The sequence below is a fragment of the Struthio camelus genome, chromosome 3 (assembly GCF_040807025.1).
Source record: "Struthio camelus isolate bStrCam1 chromosome 3, bStrCam1.hap1, whole genome shotgun sequence".
Taxonomy (NCBI): Eukaryota; Metazoa; Chordata; class Aves; order Struthioniformes; family Struthionidae; genus Struthio; species Struthio camelus.
This window is the reverse complement of record NC_090944.1, coordinates 64,313,134-64,330,548: the sequence shown is the minus strand read 5'-3', so window position 1 is coordinate 64,330,548 and position 17,415 is coordinate 64,313,134. Positions and strand designations below refer to the sequence as shown.

Here is a 17,415-nt window from a genome sequence, read left to right as displayed (position 1 = left end):
TTTATGTATGTCCAAAGTTTAATTTTAAATACATTTATCTCTTTCCCACCCTCTTCTCTCTCACATACCCCTACACCCACACATTTTATGTGACAGCGTTGCTTTAGTAGCATCAATGAAATAGCCGAAGCCAGTTGAGCAAATACAAATACCTTATGAGGTGTGACTAACTTCAAGTGCAGCCTTTTTCCTTTGCTGCTGTTTATAGATGACATAACAACAATGTTGGCACTGCGGTGAGCTTAATTGACTTAAAGCTGGTAGAGAGCAAGTGAACTAGAACCATGGCATTAGTTGGCTTTTTGATTCTCTGCCTTGTGATCAGCACTGATATTGCTTACTCTTACCAGAGTAGTGATGACTTTGTGGGCGCCAGCTCTCCAGGAGACATCGTTATTGGAGGCTTATTTGCAGTTCATAGCGAAATGCTGCATCCAGAAGAACATCCTATCAAGCCAGTAATTCAGAATTGTGCTGGGTGAGTAGCACTGTAAACTGCGTATATACCAAAGAAGGGACCGCTGACGCTGGGCATGTACGTTTCATATTAATAGCCACAAAGTCTGTTTCGGTTGCGCCTCTTAGTCCTTAAAAAGATCTTGGACATCAAATAAACTGTGCATAAGATAGCACTCAATGCATGCAGTTGAAAACACTGTGCCTGCCTGAGGAAGGAAATGAGTTTTTGATCCCTATCTTAATCTTCATAAATAATCATATAACCTTGAAGATTTGGGCTGAACAACCCTTTTCATTTAATTTTTATGTAAAGGCTAATTTGTTGCTATTTGTCTGAAGTACTCTGCTGTGCAGTTGTTCATTATTTGTGATGAAGCTGCACCTATGATGATTTGGACACAGACAGAGCTCTACTGCTCTGTTTTACCTAGGCACTTATGACCCTCACTACACAGGGCAAAGCAGTGGAAATCTATGATAGTACCTTGCTGACTAGATTGTAATTGTTACCCGAATAGTAATAGTGGCATTACATTATAGGATAGATTGTACAAACACCTTTCATGTATGCGTTCAGATTTAGCCTATGCATCGGAATATTTATTTTGTTAACTCCAAATCCTACTGTACTTTAAACATTTGTTTTTTGGAAAGAATGCAAAGGAAATGTGGTAAAGAACACTACTTTAACTATTTCTAGTATTTAATTAACATACAAACTCTTTCCTAAACTAGAAATTCCAAATATAGATTGTCTTTACTTTTAACACAAGTATGAATCATAAAGTAGCATTTGAATTTTAGATCCAACTTAATCCTACCAGTGAATTTAACGATCAGTTGGATACGCAGGTGTCCATCTGGATTTATTGCAAAATGATGACAAAATTGGTCATTTTGTAAGCCTTCCAGTATTTTTGTACAAAGTCATAAATTGTCTCAGGTCTATTTAATTTGAAATTTAATTTGACTTGCAAGGCTTGAAAGCTTTAGGGAACCTTACCTGAGAGCTTTGTGGGTGGTATTGCAGATATTTTGTACTACAGTAGTTCTGATAAGGAATATATTATAATATCCACTGAAGATAAGGAGAATAACTCTATTAACTTCATCAGAGTTAGAGAGGATTTTAGGAACCTCCATGGAACCACTAGAAAATCTCAACCTCTGAAGTATTTGCTTCTGTTCAGAAATACTTTGTCCTTTCTTTTCTTTGCTCAATGCCTTTGGTGAAAGTAAATACATCAAATAAAAAATTATTACTGGACCAGGTGGAGTAAATTGGAATAGCCCTACTGATTTTAATAGATACTTCCTGAAGATACAGCTTGCAAATTTTCATTTACCTTGCAGATTTGGATTTTAGTGTCTTTTTTTCTCAGAACAGCAATTTCTATTTAGGTAAATTTAAAATTGTGTGTTAACTTGCTTAATCTCCCATTTGGATGAGAGCAAAATACATGATTTCTAATTTTTAGTACACAAAAACCCAAGTAAATCACACCAAATATATTATCCATCTTTTCTTTTCAGTAGCTGTCAAAATCTAAAGGATATGCTCAAAGCGGACTTTGCCTTGTTTCCAAATATGTTTGTCTAAAATAAAACTTCTGTGTTTCCTCACAGCTTTGAAATTCAAGTTTTTCTTCAGACACTTGCAATGATACATGCTATTGAAATGATCAACAATTCAACATTGTTATCTGGAGTTACTCTGGGCTATGAAATCTATGACACTTGTGCAGAAGTTACAAAAGCCATGGCATCTGCTCTGAGGTTCCTGTCTAAATTCAATTCTTCTGAGGATATCGTAGAATTCAAGTGTAACTATTCAGACTACATACCAAGAGTTAAGGCAGTCATTGGAGCCAGCTATTCTGAGGTGTCAATGGCAGTCTCAAGGCTATTGGCTTTGCAACTAATCCCACAGGTAGGTTTGAGGAAATGATTTCATTTTGAACAGAGGGTCAAATTTATCATGGTTAGAAGAAGATGTGACTCTGATCACAGGGATTGCAAGTCACATGTTTATTACAGGGCAGGATTTGACTCAACCTAGCGACATCAGGAGGGGTGAGATTCAACTCCAAATGGAGTGCTTGGTTCACTTGCCTAAACAAAGGCAGTGAGTGCTCTTTCATATGCCCTACGTACTGCCTCTCTGTGCTATACCAGGATAATGCTGGTCTCTTGTAGGTCCCGTAGCACATTTACTAATCCCGCATGGATGTGTCTGTTACTTTAGAGTGCCTCTGATGCTACACAATGTCTCTGTTCAGGCAGTCAAATTAAAGCCTCCATGTCTAATTTAGCCTGTGGTGATAACTAATTCGTTATATGATAATACTCTATCTCAAGCTGAAGGAAAATTAAAATCTAATTTGGCCAGAAATTTGACAGTTCTCTCCTGCCTGAGAGAGATTAGATTTGGGAGTCCAGGTCTGTTCTAACTATGCACAGTGAAGTGAGGAATATTGCTCTAAAAGACGTTTTTACTCCCGTTATTCTTCATGCAGCTGTAAAAGAGAACGAATACAGATCCGGATCCACACCGTTCCTTCCCGAATATTCTTCCCGGTTTCTGATCTATATCTTAACCCAGGAAATAATACTAATGAGTGCAGTCCCACACTTGGACTTAGGCTGGGGCTTGCCTTGCTGCTGTAGATTGGACAACTCTTGTGGAAGAGCTGGAGTTACAATGGGCCAGGAAGTGCTATTGAGAAGTAAAACTACTTCCACACTGTTTTGTGTTGCACAGCCTGGTGGCAATTTGGCATAAAATTAACTTTACTGTTAAGCAGCAGCATAATAACCAAATATATTCAAAAGACTTAAGATAACTGAATCTGTTATGGTGTCCATCCCCACCATAGGAGCTCTAATAGGTATTAAATTAAAATGATTAAATTAAAATGAACTAAATCAAAAGGCAAAAGATGAGTGAAATCTGCATTGTGACATGGGGATAGAAAAGGTGACCTAGCAGATATTTCTCTTCAATAGCATCTGTAATCTTTTGACAACATCAAGATTTGGTATCCCCTTGAGGTAGGTGCCTCTTGTTTTGGAAAGCTTAGATTTATTGTTCAAGAGCTGCAAAGCAAGAAATATAAATGTAAGGGAAAGAACATAGACACGGATTACAAGCTAACCAGATTTAAATAACACTTTTCCATTTATGTTTTCGTAGCTACATTCACAGAAGAAGATAGCAAATGTTTTATATAAAAGAATTGTTGTAGTATTCTCTAGTATTGGTTCCTGTTTTCTCTGGGAGGTTCTTCCAACAGACTATGATACTTCTGAAATATAGCAATTAAAGTTTGAAGAGAAAATGTATATGTGGATGAACCATACTAGCATACTCAGTGATAGAAAAATACTGCAAAAGTTACCAACGTTTTGAATAATAACTCAAACAATATTTGAATATTTCTAATGATTTGAATATGGTTTTGAATAGCGGGTTGATGGTATCTGAACAGGTTACAACAAAATCTTATACCTGCATAATTGTTATATCCCATTTGAAAGACTGCATACTCAGCCTTCACCAAAGTAACTAGGTGCATGAGGACAAAAATGGTGGTTACCAGGAAGAAGTATTGGCAATATATTTGCATTCTAATAGTTGGGCTGAGAAAACTCACCCATTTGGCTGCACCTGCTTCATGCCCAGTCATGGGAGAAGGTGCCCAGTGTCATGATGAGTGACAGCAAGAGTGACAGCTCGGGTGCTCTCGGTCTCCTTCAGAGCAGATGGCTTCTGTTACTGAATCGTTCTCTCTTCCTAGATCAGTTCTGCATCATCCGCTGAAATCCTCAGTGACAAAATCCGGTTTCCTTCCTTCTTAAGGACTATCCCCAGTGATTTCTATCAGACAAGAGCAATGGCCCACTTGATCTGTGAATGTGGGTGGAATTGGATTGGAGTGATAGCCACTGATGATGACAACGGGCGGTTTGCTCTGGAGAGCTTTGGGGTCCAGGCCATGGTAAACAACGTTTGCATAGCTTTTAAAGAAATGCTTCCTGCCTATCTCTCTGACAACACTTTCAACACCAAAGTTGATCAAGCAATTGAGAAGATTGTCAAGGAAACTAGAGTAAATGTTATTGTTGTCTTTATGAGACAATTCCATGTGCTCAAACTATTTAACAAGGCAATTGAGAGGAATGTAAATAAAATTTGGATCGCAAGTGATAACTGGTCAGCTGCAGTCAAAATTAGTACAATTCCTAATATCAAACAGCTGGGAACTGTTGTGGGGTTTGGATTTAAAAGTGGAAACATATCCACATTTCATGACTTTCTGAGAACCCTTCATGAAAAACCCACTGAAAACAATAAGTTTTTACACGAATATATTACGCTTTTGTCAGTTTGTTCACACCTGGAGTACCATGATTTTCAAATGTGCATTTCAAACCGTTTCCAAGAACAACTGCTGCAAAATGCTGAGAATAAGCATCAGATCTGGAGAGACGATTTTTTGATTGCCAACATTGAATCGGGATTTATTCATAGTACTACGCTTGCAGTCCATGCCATTGCTCATGCCATTAAGGGGCAATGCAAAGACAGAAACTGCAAGGATCCCTCTGCTTTCACTCCCTGGGAGGTATGAAGTTAGTTCTTTCAGGCCTCATTCTCTCTGCATAACTTTCATCTCTTTTTGCCTCTCACCTTGCTGGATTTACTGCCTTGGTCCTGTTATTGAATGACTTTTTTTATTCCTGTTCCTGCCCTTCTTCACCACTGCATAACCCAATTGAAACACCACAAACTATGTGCCAGAGCAGAAGCACCTGACTGCTGCAATATTCAGAACTGGGCTCAGATTTTGTCTCCCCTTTTTTGGCTCGTGTAGACGCAGAGGATCCTGGTGCTAAGACCCAGGTGGGTCTAGTCCTAGAAAGACAATGATTATTGCATTTTACATGCAGACAATTGTCTGATAATGAGTAACTTCACACCCACCATCTCATCCTGCATGGATACAATAGCAATGGCTGTAAACGCATGACGCAGAAGAGATATTTAGCTGCTGGGCTTCATTAGCTATGCTAACGCCTGCTCCCACCACCTTCACAGAGCACAGTAGAGTAGGCACCAGCTTGGACGAAGTCAGTGTACAGTGCTTGTTGGAATATCTTACTAGCTAATCATATGGGATAGAACAAAACTGTATGGTTAATGTATCTTAAGATACTAATCGACTACTGATAGTTGGTCCTGTTGCTACAAACCAGTGTAATAGATAGCAATAAGTGCTCTTGGTAGCTGGGAATGTTAGAGGAGAAGAGAGTTCACCAACATGTTTCAATTTCCTTCTCCTTCCCTAGCTATTGTCTCCATTTTGTCTGAAACCAGGTATCTTCCTCTATAAAGGACATTCACTTGAAAGTGAAATGCAACAGACCATTCTTCTGGAGTATATTTGTCTTGATTTAAACTGAAACTGGTAGGAAAATTAGATACACATCTTTAAGATGGATGAGGTACTTGCCTAAAACACACCTGTAATCAAGCGGTACTGGGTGGGAAAAGATCAAGAAAAATCAGATAAGTAAACCTGACCTGACCTTTTACCCAAGAACCTGCTCAGAAGTATTCACTTTTACACACTTTTACTCAGAGAATTAAACAAAAGTTCATTTAGAAGTCAAACAAACAATGAAGCACTCTGACTTACTCTGACCTTTTATCCTAGGTCAGAGCAGGTTAAACCAAGATAGAGGATTTTGGGAAAAAAAACAGTAACAATCAACCTTTTACATAAATTTGTAAATGCAGATAGGAAAAATTCAGGACTGCTCTACAGGGGGTGCAACTTTACGGAGCTGCATTTGCACCTTGGCTGAATTTAACCCCAAACTACTGAAATTAAGAGGCCTATTAAGAAGCTAAGAACTCATGAAGAAAACTGAAAGAGATAATTAAGCCTCCTTGTGCTATTTGCATTATGCATTTCCTATAAGCTAAACCTAAGCCCTCTAGAAGTAGGCATAAATAAAGTTTAGCTTGAAACTAATCCATATCACACATCTCCATATACTGAGAAATCAGTCGCTGGTGTTACAGCCTTTGCAAATGTATGCATTGACTAAACCATAATGTTGCTAATTATTTCTGTCTGAAGCTCAAGATGTATACTAAAAACTCTATTGCTCCCATATTTTTAGATAAATTGGAAAAGTAGGGTAGAGAAAGATTAAACAACTTGACTGGGGATATAGAATAAGAACTTTCCTGTTCAGTCCCACAAGACTACAGTACATCCATTTTGGATGAAATACCAAATAGAAGCACACTTTGGGTCTTCACAAGCTGGTAGAGACACAGCAAGTGTTATAGGAACTCTCAAAATAATGACACCTCTTCTCAATTATATACGCTAGATGCTTTTAGGGTGATATTCTTGGTAGCATATTTAAATGCTATAACTATCAAACTAGGATCCATGTAATAGTGAGTTTTTCAAATGGAGTAGTTAATTTCAGCCTTTCATCAAAACATTCATTTGTTTCTTGTTAATTAATCCCTATTGCCTAAAACTGTTATGCCTGCAAGGGGATAAAGCCTTTGTTTCAATTAAGAATCAGTGTGACTAATGGTCTTCATCTGATCTCCCCATGAGTTGGGGGTGGGTTATATGTGCCTTAACCTGTCCTCTTCTAGGTTCACATGGAACTTCTTGATCTGGCTGTTTGTGATGAGGGAGAGAGAAGTTTCACCCTATTAAAAAGAACAGAATTGGCTGTAATATTAAACTAGACAGCTGTCTTATTAAAGCATTTTTGGTTTTGATGTTTCTTATGATCTATTAAATACAACCCAGCTGTTTATTGCCATTGTGACATACATTGTTTCATCTGAGTGAATTTTTTCTTTTATTTTTTATTTAGCAATTCTGAGTCTCACCTTGCAATCCACAGTATCGGTTGCAGTAGAGTCATAGCTGAAAATAATGCTAAAGTAGATATTTCCAGATACCTCAGAGGAGCTTGCTCTGGAAGCAAATGTTGCTCAGATCTACTCTGGGCATAGTACAATAACAACAGTAACATCATTCATGGTAATTCTTTACAAGAAGGGGACTTCTGAAAGTCCTACTTAATTTCTGGTAAAAAAAATATTGTCTTTCCCATTATCGTAACAAAATTGCCCAGGCTAGAAAAAAATACTAACGTGAATATTTGTATACATTTCATAGAGTTAAGAAATGATCAACAGGATTGTCTGAATAAAATAATTCTATGTAGGAAGTCAGATTAAACAACTGTAAAGATCTCTTTTAATTTTAAGATTTTTGTACTCCTAAAAAGAACATTTCTCTCTTTCTTAACTTCGTATCATTGTACAGACGTTAGATTATTGATTTTATCACACTGAAATGACATTACTGTATTCCATTGTTTCTTATACCTGTGTTCAGCTTCTTGAAGAACTTAAAAAAGTCACAATCTTTGATGATGACAAAGAAATCAAGTTTGACTCCAAAGGAGATATGAACACTAATTATGATGTACTTCTTTGGAAGGAAATTGATGGCCGCATGGAAATCACCACAATGGCAGAATACGACCCAGAGAAAGGTTATTTTATTTTTGAGGACGAGGAGAAAGAAAAAGAATTTCTAGACTTAAAGGTAACCTTTAATTTGTTGGCATAAAGTATGAAATTTGCATCATATATTTTTTTCTCCGTCTGGGATTTGCAGCTGAAGTCAGCTAGAAATCTTTTATGTACTTTCATGTTCTCCTTTTAGTAACTAACCCTCTCTGGGTATATTCTACTGCCTTTATATATTCAGCAAATGCTTTAATCTCTAAGCAGCCTCAATACTTTCAAATTGAATTGTAGGTCCAGAATGCTCTAAGAGGTTTCCTAAGATGAATAAATCGGAAGCTATGTCTGTCCTAAGGATGCTATTCTAGTATCTTGAAAAGAATTTTTAAAATAGAAAGTGCGTATGTCTAAGCATTGTCTTTCTTATGCAACATGGCCATGTATTTTATACGTGCAGATTCATATCTGGTCACTTTACTGCAAAAAAAAAAAAAAAAAAAAGGGAAGGGGGAGGTATTTGCTACTTATTTACCCCTGTTAGCCTTGCAGTCAGCATAGCTACAAGCGTATGAGGCATGTAGTATCACCTGGAGCCCTAGCACTGGTGTAGACAGGATTCATGGGTCATCCCAGTCAGCTCCAGCAGGATAATCCATCATCTGTGCATGGGTGATGATGCAGGTTCATCCCACAGTTGTGACTGACTGTGGCCCTGTGCTGCCAAGTATTCATCACTAATGGGAAAAGGAAGACTAACTGTTTATTAGATCAGCTGAATGCTAGTCTCAGAGAGTAGACTCAGCTGGTAGAGAAGGCTGAGGACAGGAGCAGACCTGAAATCTTTTCCCTCTTTGTGACTCTGCCCAGCAGGGTGAGGAATTATATCCATCTACTTGTAAGCTACACCCTGGAGAGACCAGAACTAGCCCGTGTCTCTCAGGACTATTTCTACATGTAACAAAAAACATCTTTGGAACAAGGACCTGAACTCAGGTCTTGAGAAAGAGCTCCGATCATTATGTCTCATAACGGTGCTTCATTTTGGATGATGACTTCTGAAATCATATTGGTACAAATATATCCAAAGGAAAGCTGGAAAGTCTCTCATTTACAGAGGCCGGTAGCCTGTCAGTTAAGACAGTCCTCCAGGAGACGCAGCTCAGATTTCCTCTGAGACCTCCACACCTCTCTCCCTGACAAATGCTTTTGCCACTGCGTAAAAAATGGTGGGGAGCTCAGCCTTGCTAGCATGGCAGTTGTTTTGTGACATTACCAGGCAGAGATCCCTCAGGAGATCTGGGCAGAGCAACTGGTTTCCAGATCCTGGCAGGACTCTGATGTGTGCTGCTGCCTGTGAGGAGTTTCAGAACTACAGTGTGAAGCACCTGAAGATCTGAGGTGTCTCCCACAGGGTTAAGAGCAACCAAGCGGGATTTCAAGTTCCCAGCTGTGAAACTGGTCACTTAAATTCCACTCAAGTCCCATATCAGATGCTCTGTGCTTTCTTCGGATCTGATCCTCAGCAGTCTAAGGTCCAGTTTCAAAGCTGAACTGGACACTTAAATCTGGATTTTAAAAGTACAGATAATTCCACTGATCGCCATTCCAGGCCAAAAACTAAAACTGATGGCCGCAAAATTTACAGGTAGATAATTCCCTTTCCTTTCATTTGCTAACTGTGTGGAAAAAAATACAAGAAATGTAGAGCCGACAATGCCTTTTTTCAGCATCGTTTGCAGATTCCCTGAAAACATCTGTAAGTTGCAAAAAGAGAGTGCAAATCATAGAATTAACGGAGGCTTATTTTAAAAGGGATTTGTTCTTAGTAATGTGCTGTGCTTGAGTTGATTTTTTTTTTTGTTCTCTGCACGCTGCAGAAGATTCCATCAACATGTTCCCAGCACTGCAGGCCAGGACAGATGAAAAAGGTTACAGGAAGTCCACACACATGCTGCTATGAGTGTGTTTACTGCCCGGAAAACCATTACAGCAATCAAACAGGTAAAGAATTATGATCCAAATAAAGGTTTATTTAGAGATCAATAGAATTGTTTTGCTTGGGTATAATGTACCTTGGCAACCTTGGGTATAATTTCAGAGTGAGATTGAAATATTTATGTCCGGTTGTCCAAATATGAAGGGGAAGAACAGCATTCAACATATAAAACTTGGTTTAAACGCTTTTTAGAAGACCAAACTTAAAGCAATTAGATTTTCCAGTCGACTAGCGTTATCCTTTGTCTAGAAGAAGAGGCTGTCTGATTTATCCACGAGACTCTCTCTCACTAAAAGAGACACTTGTTTCGTGCCTTGCTGCAATGCACCCAGTTCAGTGGAAGTACAAGGGTTATTTATTTTGCCTGTCATCGTGTTTTTGGTCTTTACTGGGAGTACTATGACATTTGATACGACTATACAGTAATCCTTTTTAGAACCAAATCTGACGGGTATGTTACCACAGGTTCACTTATCATTTTGAATAAGGTTTCTGAAAGGGGAGAGTTAGCTGTGGAAGAGAGAGATATAATTAAGAAATTTGTGGTACAATGTATATCCTGACAGTGAGCAGAAAGAAATTAAATTTTATCTTTTTTATGCAAATACTTGCAAAATTTCTCCATATCAGGGAACAGGAATTTTACAGTAAAATTAGCCTTTGAAAGCATAATCTAGACCAATGTTTATTCTTGCAGTTGTATTTCAAAAGCTGTCTGCAAGGAGAAAGCTATGGTTTGCTATAGCCATAGATGAATGAAAGAAATATAGTTCCAACGATTTCATTTCCAGTCATTATTCAAATTTCAGTTAAGGTTCACCTGTGCAGAGCTTTGACCAAGTTATGTATCTTTTGTCAGAGATGATCAAGACAGTTTTGCGACTCTGGCCATTCTCCCTGGCTCCTCCCTGTCCCTGGAGATGCCCAGTGGCCCCTCGCAGCTGGCAGATTGGTCATCCCCACCACTGTCCACTGCCTCCCCCCATGGCCACTGCAGACCTGCAGCTCCTCCACCTGGACAGCAACAGCAACAGTCAGGAGTGATTAGACATACATATTCTCTTAGCATCCCACATTCTTGCTGTATCTGAAACCTTGATAATCCACTTTGTAGTTTAATTACTTCAATTTTCTAAGTTATCTTCACCTTTCCCTTTTCAGATATGGAATACTGCTTCCAATGTAATAATAAAACTTACTGGGCTCCCGTGAACAGTACTACGTGCTATAGAAAGACAATCCATTTCCTCAACTGGTCTAACTGGTTTGCTATTTTTCTACTCCTCCTCTCTGCTTTTGGGATTGCATTGATTTTGGCAATTAGTGTAATATTTACTAAAAACCTGAATACACCAGTTGTAAAGGCATCTGGTGGTTTAACTGTCTGCTATATTATTCTTCTCAGCCACTTCTTAATATTTTTAAGCACTGCCTTTTTCATAGATGAACCCACAGAATTCAAATGTAAAACTAGGCAAGCTCTGTTTGGCCTAAGTTTCGCACTCTGCATTTCATGTATTTTAACAAAGTCACTAAAAATTTTACTAGCCTTCAGCTTTGATCCCAAGCTACAGAATTTCCTGAAATGTGTATATAAACCTATTCCCATTGTGGTCACCTGCACTGGAATTCAAGTTATCATTTGCGCTTTCTGGCTAATATTTAGGACTCCTTTTGTGAAACAAAATTTCTCATTTCCCAGAGCTATAATTCTAGAATGTAATGAGGGTTCTATTGTGGCTTTTGGGGTTATGTTAGGCTACATAGCTGCTCTTGCTTTCATTTGCTTTATATTTGCCTTTAAAGGCAGGAAGTTACCAGAGAACTACAATGAAGCTAAATTCATAACCTTTGGCATGCTAATTTACTTTATAGCATGGATTGTATTTATCCCTGTCTATGCAACCACATTTGGCAAATACCTTCCAGCAGTTGAAATCATTGTTGTTTTAATATCCAATTACGGAATTCTCTGCTGTACTTTTCTTCCTAAGTGCTATATCATAATTTATAAGCAAGAAACCAATACAAAATCTGCCTTTCTCAAAATGATTTACACATACTCTTCCAAGACTGCAGGCAATGTTGCTGTTAGTCAGATTTCTTTGGATTCAAAGTCTTCCAGCTCCCGAACTGCTGTTTCAGACTCATGTAAATCTGAGAAAACCCCTGCAAATGGAAACTGCCATTTTCAAGCACCTGGGCAGAGACTAATAAAAGGGAAAGTTCTTCCTAAAAACACAGCAAGGACCCTGTCCAGGAAAAGACTGTCCAGCATATGACCGGGTAGCGTTAAAATGCCAGAAGATTAACGAGGCTCTTTAGTGAGCCATTTCTCTTTTTGGTCCCTTTCCTTTTGATTTCCTCAAAGAGAGCAGGCCACATGAAATGCCTTCTCCTGTGATACTTAAATAGTTATTCATTACTAGATTTGAAAGGATTCCCTTGGCCACAGAGTCCAACCGCTGCTCTTGCAGGCACCACGTAGTACAATCCCACTCAGCAGTCCCCTCCACTCTCCATCCCGACACAGGTTGTCTGCTCACATAAACCTACCGGAACCTCTCCCAAAATCTCATGTCTCTGAGTGAGGTTTAGAAGCATTAGAAGAGCTGGCAGCATTCTTCTTACTCTTCACTGATACGGAGGCATGAACTGTTTATACCCGCTTGTTCTTATGTCTCTGGTGTCTGGTTGTTTAAGGAGCTCATCTTGTTACCTGAATACATTTTATCAAGAAAACAGAAGCCTCTCTTAGCTTTCGTTTGCTAAGCTAAACAAGCCCAGTCTTTTAGTCTCCACTTTTAAGACAGGCTTCCCACTCTCCCGATCATCCAAAAGTAAACCTTTTCTGCACCGGGTGCAGGTAAATTCATTCTTTTTCTTTTTTTCAATACATGTGCCCAGAATTGCACACCCTATTCCAAATGAGTGCCACAGCAACATTTAAAGTTCCCTCTATTTACCAGGGTGATAAGGAAAGAAAGAGACAGGTCTATATAAAAATTCAAGGGTTTCTCTGGAGCTCTGTAGTTATACGTATTTTCATTTCTCTTTTTGCCATATTTGGGGGAAGTTGCACCTCACGCACCTCCTCTGATGTGTGAGAAGAGAGGACCCATGTTTGTCCTGAGGTGTCCATTTAGTTCAAGGAAAGAAGCAATCTCTGCCACACTGTGTAATGTAAAAAAACGTTAAACCCTAATGGATTCCTTTCACTAGTAAAAATAAGGTTATCACTGGGATCAGCATGAACACGTGCTGGGAATTTTAGTTTTTTCATACCTGTTTAAAAAAAAAAATCTAATTTTCAACAAGAAAATGACAATGCATCGTTCCAATATACAGCAATCGCACAAGCACTAGCAAATATTAGTTATACCATATGAGTGTGTGTTTGTAGCGCTGTGCATCCCTTATGCAGCACCTTCTGTACCAGAGGCAAAATGTATGTTCCGAGAAGGAGGGGTTCTTCCTTCAGGACAACTATACCACTTCTCATAGTCAATGGCAAAGGCTTTCTTCTATTGCAAAGGCCACAGCTACCCTGGGGGTTCGGTGCCCGCTAGTTGGGCTAGATGACAATATATATTTTTTTTCAAAACCCTAAACAGCAGCACTACACTGCTGGAGCTGTAATATGTAGACCCAGTCCAGCCCTGTGAAAATTACTTTTCTGTCTTCACAAAGCCAATAGCTGGGAACACAGAAACTGTGCTCTGCTGTTTTAATTTCTGTGCCACTTTAATGTGAAATAATACTGATTCCTTAAATTTTGCCTCTGCTTCTGTTTGAATCTGGAATAAATTGATGTCGTGGCAGATAAAAACAAATCAAGTTCAGTAATTGCAACAGTACACAGAAGTATTGTATTATCATTACGTGCAATATCTCTATTTTTCTATCATTTCTATTTATATGTTTCAACCCCTATCTATATGACTTTTCTACTCAAATTTTGGTAAAAATAGCTGTAGATCATATTTCAATGATGGACACAAACAATGAAACTACTTTGACATGTAGACATATATATATATAACATGTATCTGTGAAGGCATGTTGTTAAAGTTATTTAAATGGCAAGGGTACAATTCACATACAGATTTGTGTTTGTGCACCAGATGCTGTTCATGTATCAGTTATTCTCTGTACTGTTCTGAATATGAACTAGTATGTAATCTAAGGTTAAAATTCCTGCAGTTTAGCTACCAATGCAGCAAAAAAGTGTCTCCCAAAAAGAGGAAAACAATGCTTACATTGTACAATGACTTTCAGCACTAGGCTGGTTAGCAAAATTAATTTGACTAGAATGTTGTATCTTATTTGTTGTTTCCAAAATTGTAACCTAGACTGTGTCTTGAACATATAAGGAAGGGGAATGATTAGAGCAATGTTGTTATTTAAAAATGAGTATTTTTTACTTAATTTCCTTATCTCTCCCTATGAAATTTGGTCTGGCCTTGAGTAGCAGCAATACATGTACCTGTGCAGTGTTTCCACCCCGTCTATGTGCTTTTTACAAGGAAATGTCCTTCAGACTGAAAGCCAAGTATGATAGACGGTCATTGACCTATAGGTCAATGAGGAAAGTATCGTGAGGAACAGGAGTGACGACAGCGGTATGAAGGTATATATAAAAGGTGATCTTTGAGGAAAGAAATCACGTATGGCTGAATTTCAAGGGGAATGTGCGCTCTTGAAAGAAAAAACTAAGATGATAAGTTTTGTCCTGATTAATCTAGTTCTGAACGCATCCCATGTCTCATTCCTGCCAGGAACCTCTCCACTATGTGTAAACGTCTCATTCACTTTGGCAGTGCCACTGAGTCCCCTCTGTTAATGACTCCTGTATGCTACGTCTGCCTCTCTAGCTACTTGGGTCTTCTGTATAAAGCAAAGTCAATGGAGTAGCTGAGAGCACATAACACTTTTGGAGAAAGAGGACACTCTACCAAGCTCTAAATGCCTTGCCTGCAAGAAGTCAGTTATGCAGGACATAAGATGGTTGTGATATCCTTTGTAGAGGATATTGAAAGCTGGAAATAGGGGTTCGCAATTATAAAAGGAGTATTTGTATGCCTTCCACTGTCCAGAACAGTAACTATTTCAGAACTATAACTGTTTGTGTTACAAGACATGAAAGGGGCATGAAACAGATTTTCACGTTCAGACTGCAAATCAGGAAATGTCTTTCTGAGTCATATTGAAGTCTCAACATGGCCTTGCACTGGGAGCCACTGCCCTTAGGCCACGCTGTGGAGAGCTGAAGAAGTTACTTCTGCTTTCTAGCTCAGAGCACACTCTGCTTTCTTGCTGTGAAGAGAGCCTAACACTAGTTGTCACAATGTTCACAACGCTATCTCTATCCTCAAATAGAGTCCTATCCACAGAGAAGTCAAGCACGAAAATTCCATTTTTTGAGGTCAGTGGGAGGCTCTTCCAAGTGTAAAGCTATTTAATCTTTTGCAGTTGTGTTTCATTCATTGTAGTAATACCAAATAATTGCAACTGAAGGCAATATCAAACAGTATACAATTATCTCTAGAAAGAATGAAGACTGTGAAGGCCACCAGGGTTTTCAAGTCTTCTCCTCCATGGCATAGTGGTGGTTCCTCAAGATTCAGGCGCTCTAGCTGCTCAGACAATTTTCATCTGCCCATAAGCTTCAGAGCAGTTCTCTATTCTGCAGTTCTTTGGTAAGTGCTGCAGGCTATTTATCTGCAGTCTCAGCTTTTTCCCCACAGTTCTGCTGACAGCAGCTGGAACCTAGGGCAGTCGTGAGCGTTAGTATATCTCACAGATAGTAACATGCTATCAGAGCTATACAATGACTCTACATTTATGGGTTACCAAAATTACTAGCAAATAATGGTAGCATTTGGGATGTGCCACTCTGAGCAGCCCAGCCCGAGGTGTGCAGTCTCTACCTACCCCTTGCAGCTGCGTCTCCAGAGACAAGGAGCGCTGCTTGCATAGTCTCTCTGCTCAAGCAGGAAGAAAGCAAAGGCAGAAGGACTATAAGCAGATCATAACCCCTATTTTATCCTCTGTGTTATTTCTTCTGGTCTTTCTGCCTCTCCTCCAATCTGAAACAGGGCAGAACAGCTCTCTGTGTGTGCAAATAGATGCATGTTCTTTGTGTTTGTTATTTTTAAACAGTCATCAGAAAGCCAGTGTGTGGCTTTTATACAGATTTGAGAGAGAACTGGATTATTCTGTTTAGTCAATGTCTCATTTGCAAAGAGAACTTTTTTTCTGCAATAGAATGTGAGAGGATTTTTTTTTAGTGGCATATGTGAAATGGATTAGAATGGCTTTGATGCTCAATAATAAGGACATTTTGTTCTTTTAATGATTTCAGAATGGAAACTGTACGTATTCATATTGTTTATGAAAACATCAACATGGGGCTTTTTGTTTCTCAGAAAATACTTTATTGAATATCTTTCAAGAATGAAATGCTGTCCAAACAGCATTTAAAAAGACTTATAATATCAAGGAAGCTAACAATCAGTTTAGTGAAAAATTTCTGATTAGCTCCACTCAAGAATTTGCTTTCAGATAGAGTTGTCTACCTCAGGCTCTGCTGCTGAGAATAATGAACTGAACGGTTTGGCTACGAGCATTCAAGATTTCGCCTTCGAGGCTTCATGCTGAGCAATGGACATTAAGTGCTGCCACCTAGTGACCCACTCGTATGAAACAGGGTGTTCTGTTTTCCGCCCAAAGTTCTGATGCTGGTTAAGAGATGTAAATTCATCTGCCGTTTGGTGCCTCAGAAATGCTTCTGTTGAAAAACCGTGTTGCATTATCATTGCTATCATGCCGGCATGGGCTGTCATTTATTAAATATGTATTCTATACAGACTTTTCTATCTTTCTGCTTATGTATTTTTTTTCATTTTTTTGCAAGGATGTCACTTTGTACTGAGGACTTGTCTTTTTTGCTACTAAAGCTATACTCTGTCCAGCACATTAAAAAAAAGGCAAAAAAATATTTTTAATCTGAAATAAACAGAAAAGCATATCATGAGAATTTGTCTGAACCTTCTAGAAGGGGTAAAAGTGATATGCACGAGGTGACGAGAAGTCCACTTTATGCTGAAAAAGGAAATTGAACAACGCCATGTGTTTCTCTGACAAGTTTCGATTTTAATGCCAACGATGTAAGGCTAGAGGTTTAGTATGCGAACCTGTTAGGTAGAGGATGCCAAAAGGATGGCCTCATTCGGGGTCTGGTCTTAAACAGCAGAAATAGCCTCGAGAAAATTACCAAAGACTTATCATCTCGTATAGCGCTCAAAACCGCTAGAGGAGGTCTTTCAGGGAGAGCCAGGTCCCACCCTTGCCGCGCAGGCACCAGGGATCAGCGCCGCCGGGC

The 17,415-nt window shown here is 38.9% G+C and overlaps 1 protein-coding gene across 1 annotated transcript; it reads left to right on the top strand.

The window, feature by feature from the left end:
• Positions 1-284: 284 nt before the first annotated feature.
• GPRC6A (G protein-coupled receptor class C group 6 member A) lies at positions 285-12,313 on the top strand. The gene is made up of 6 exons (XM_009681684.2): positions 285-478; positions 2,086-2,389; positions 4,257-5,084; positions 7,902-8,114; positions 9,913-10,036; positions 11,193-12,313. The coding sequence occupies exons 1-6, from the start codon at positions 285-287 to the stop codon at positions 12,311-12,313; spliced, it is 2,784 nt and encodes a 927-aa protein (XP_009679979.2).
• The last annotated feature ends 5,102 nt before the right edge of the window (positions 12,314-17,415 follow it).

Excerpts from the sequence above, each read along its gene's own strand:
- GPRC6A (XM_009681684.2), top strand. The coding sequence starts at position 285 with ATGGCATTAGTTGGCTTTTTGATTCTCTGCCTTGTGATCAGCACTGAT. Across the intron at positions 479-2,085 it reads GTAATTCAGAATTGTGCTGG|CTTTGAAATTCAAGTTTTTC; the intron begins GTGAGTAGCACT and ends GTTTCCTCACAG. Across the intron at positions 10,037-11,192 it reads CCATTACAGCAATCAAACAG|ATATGGAATACTGCTTCCAA; the intron begins GTAAAGAATTAT and ends TTCCCTTTTCAG.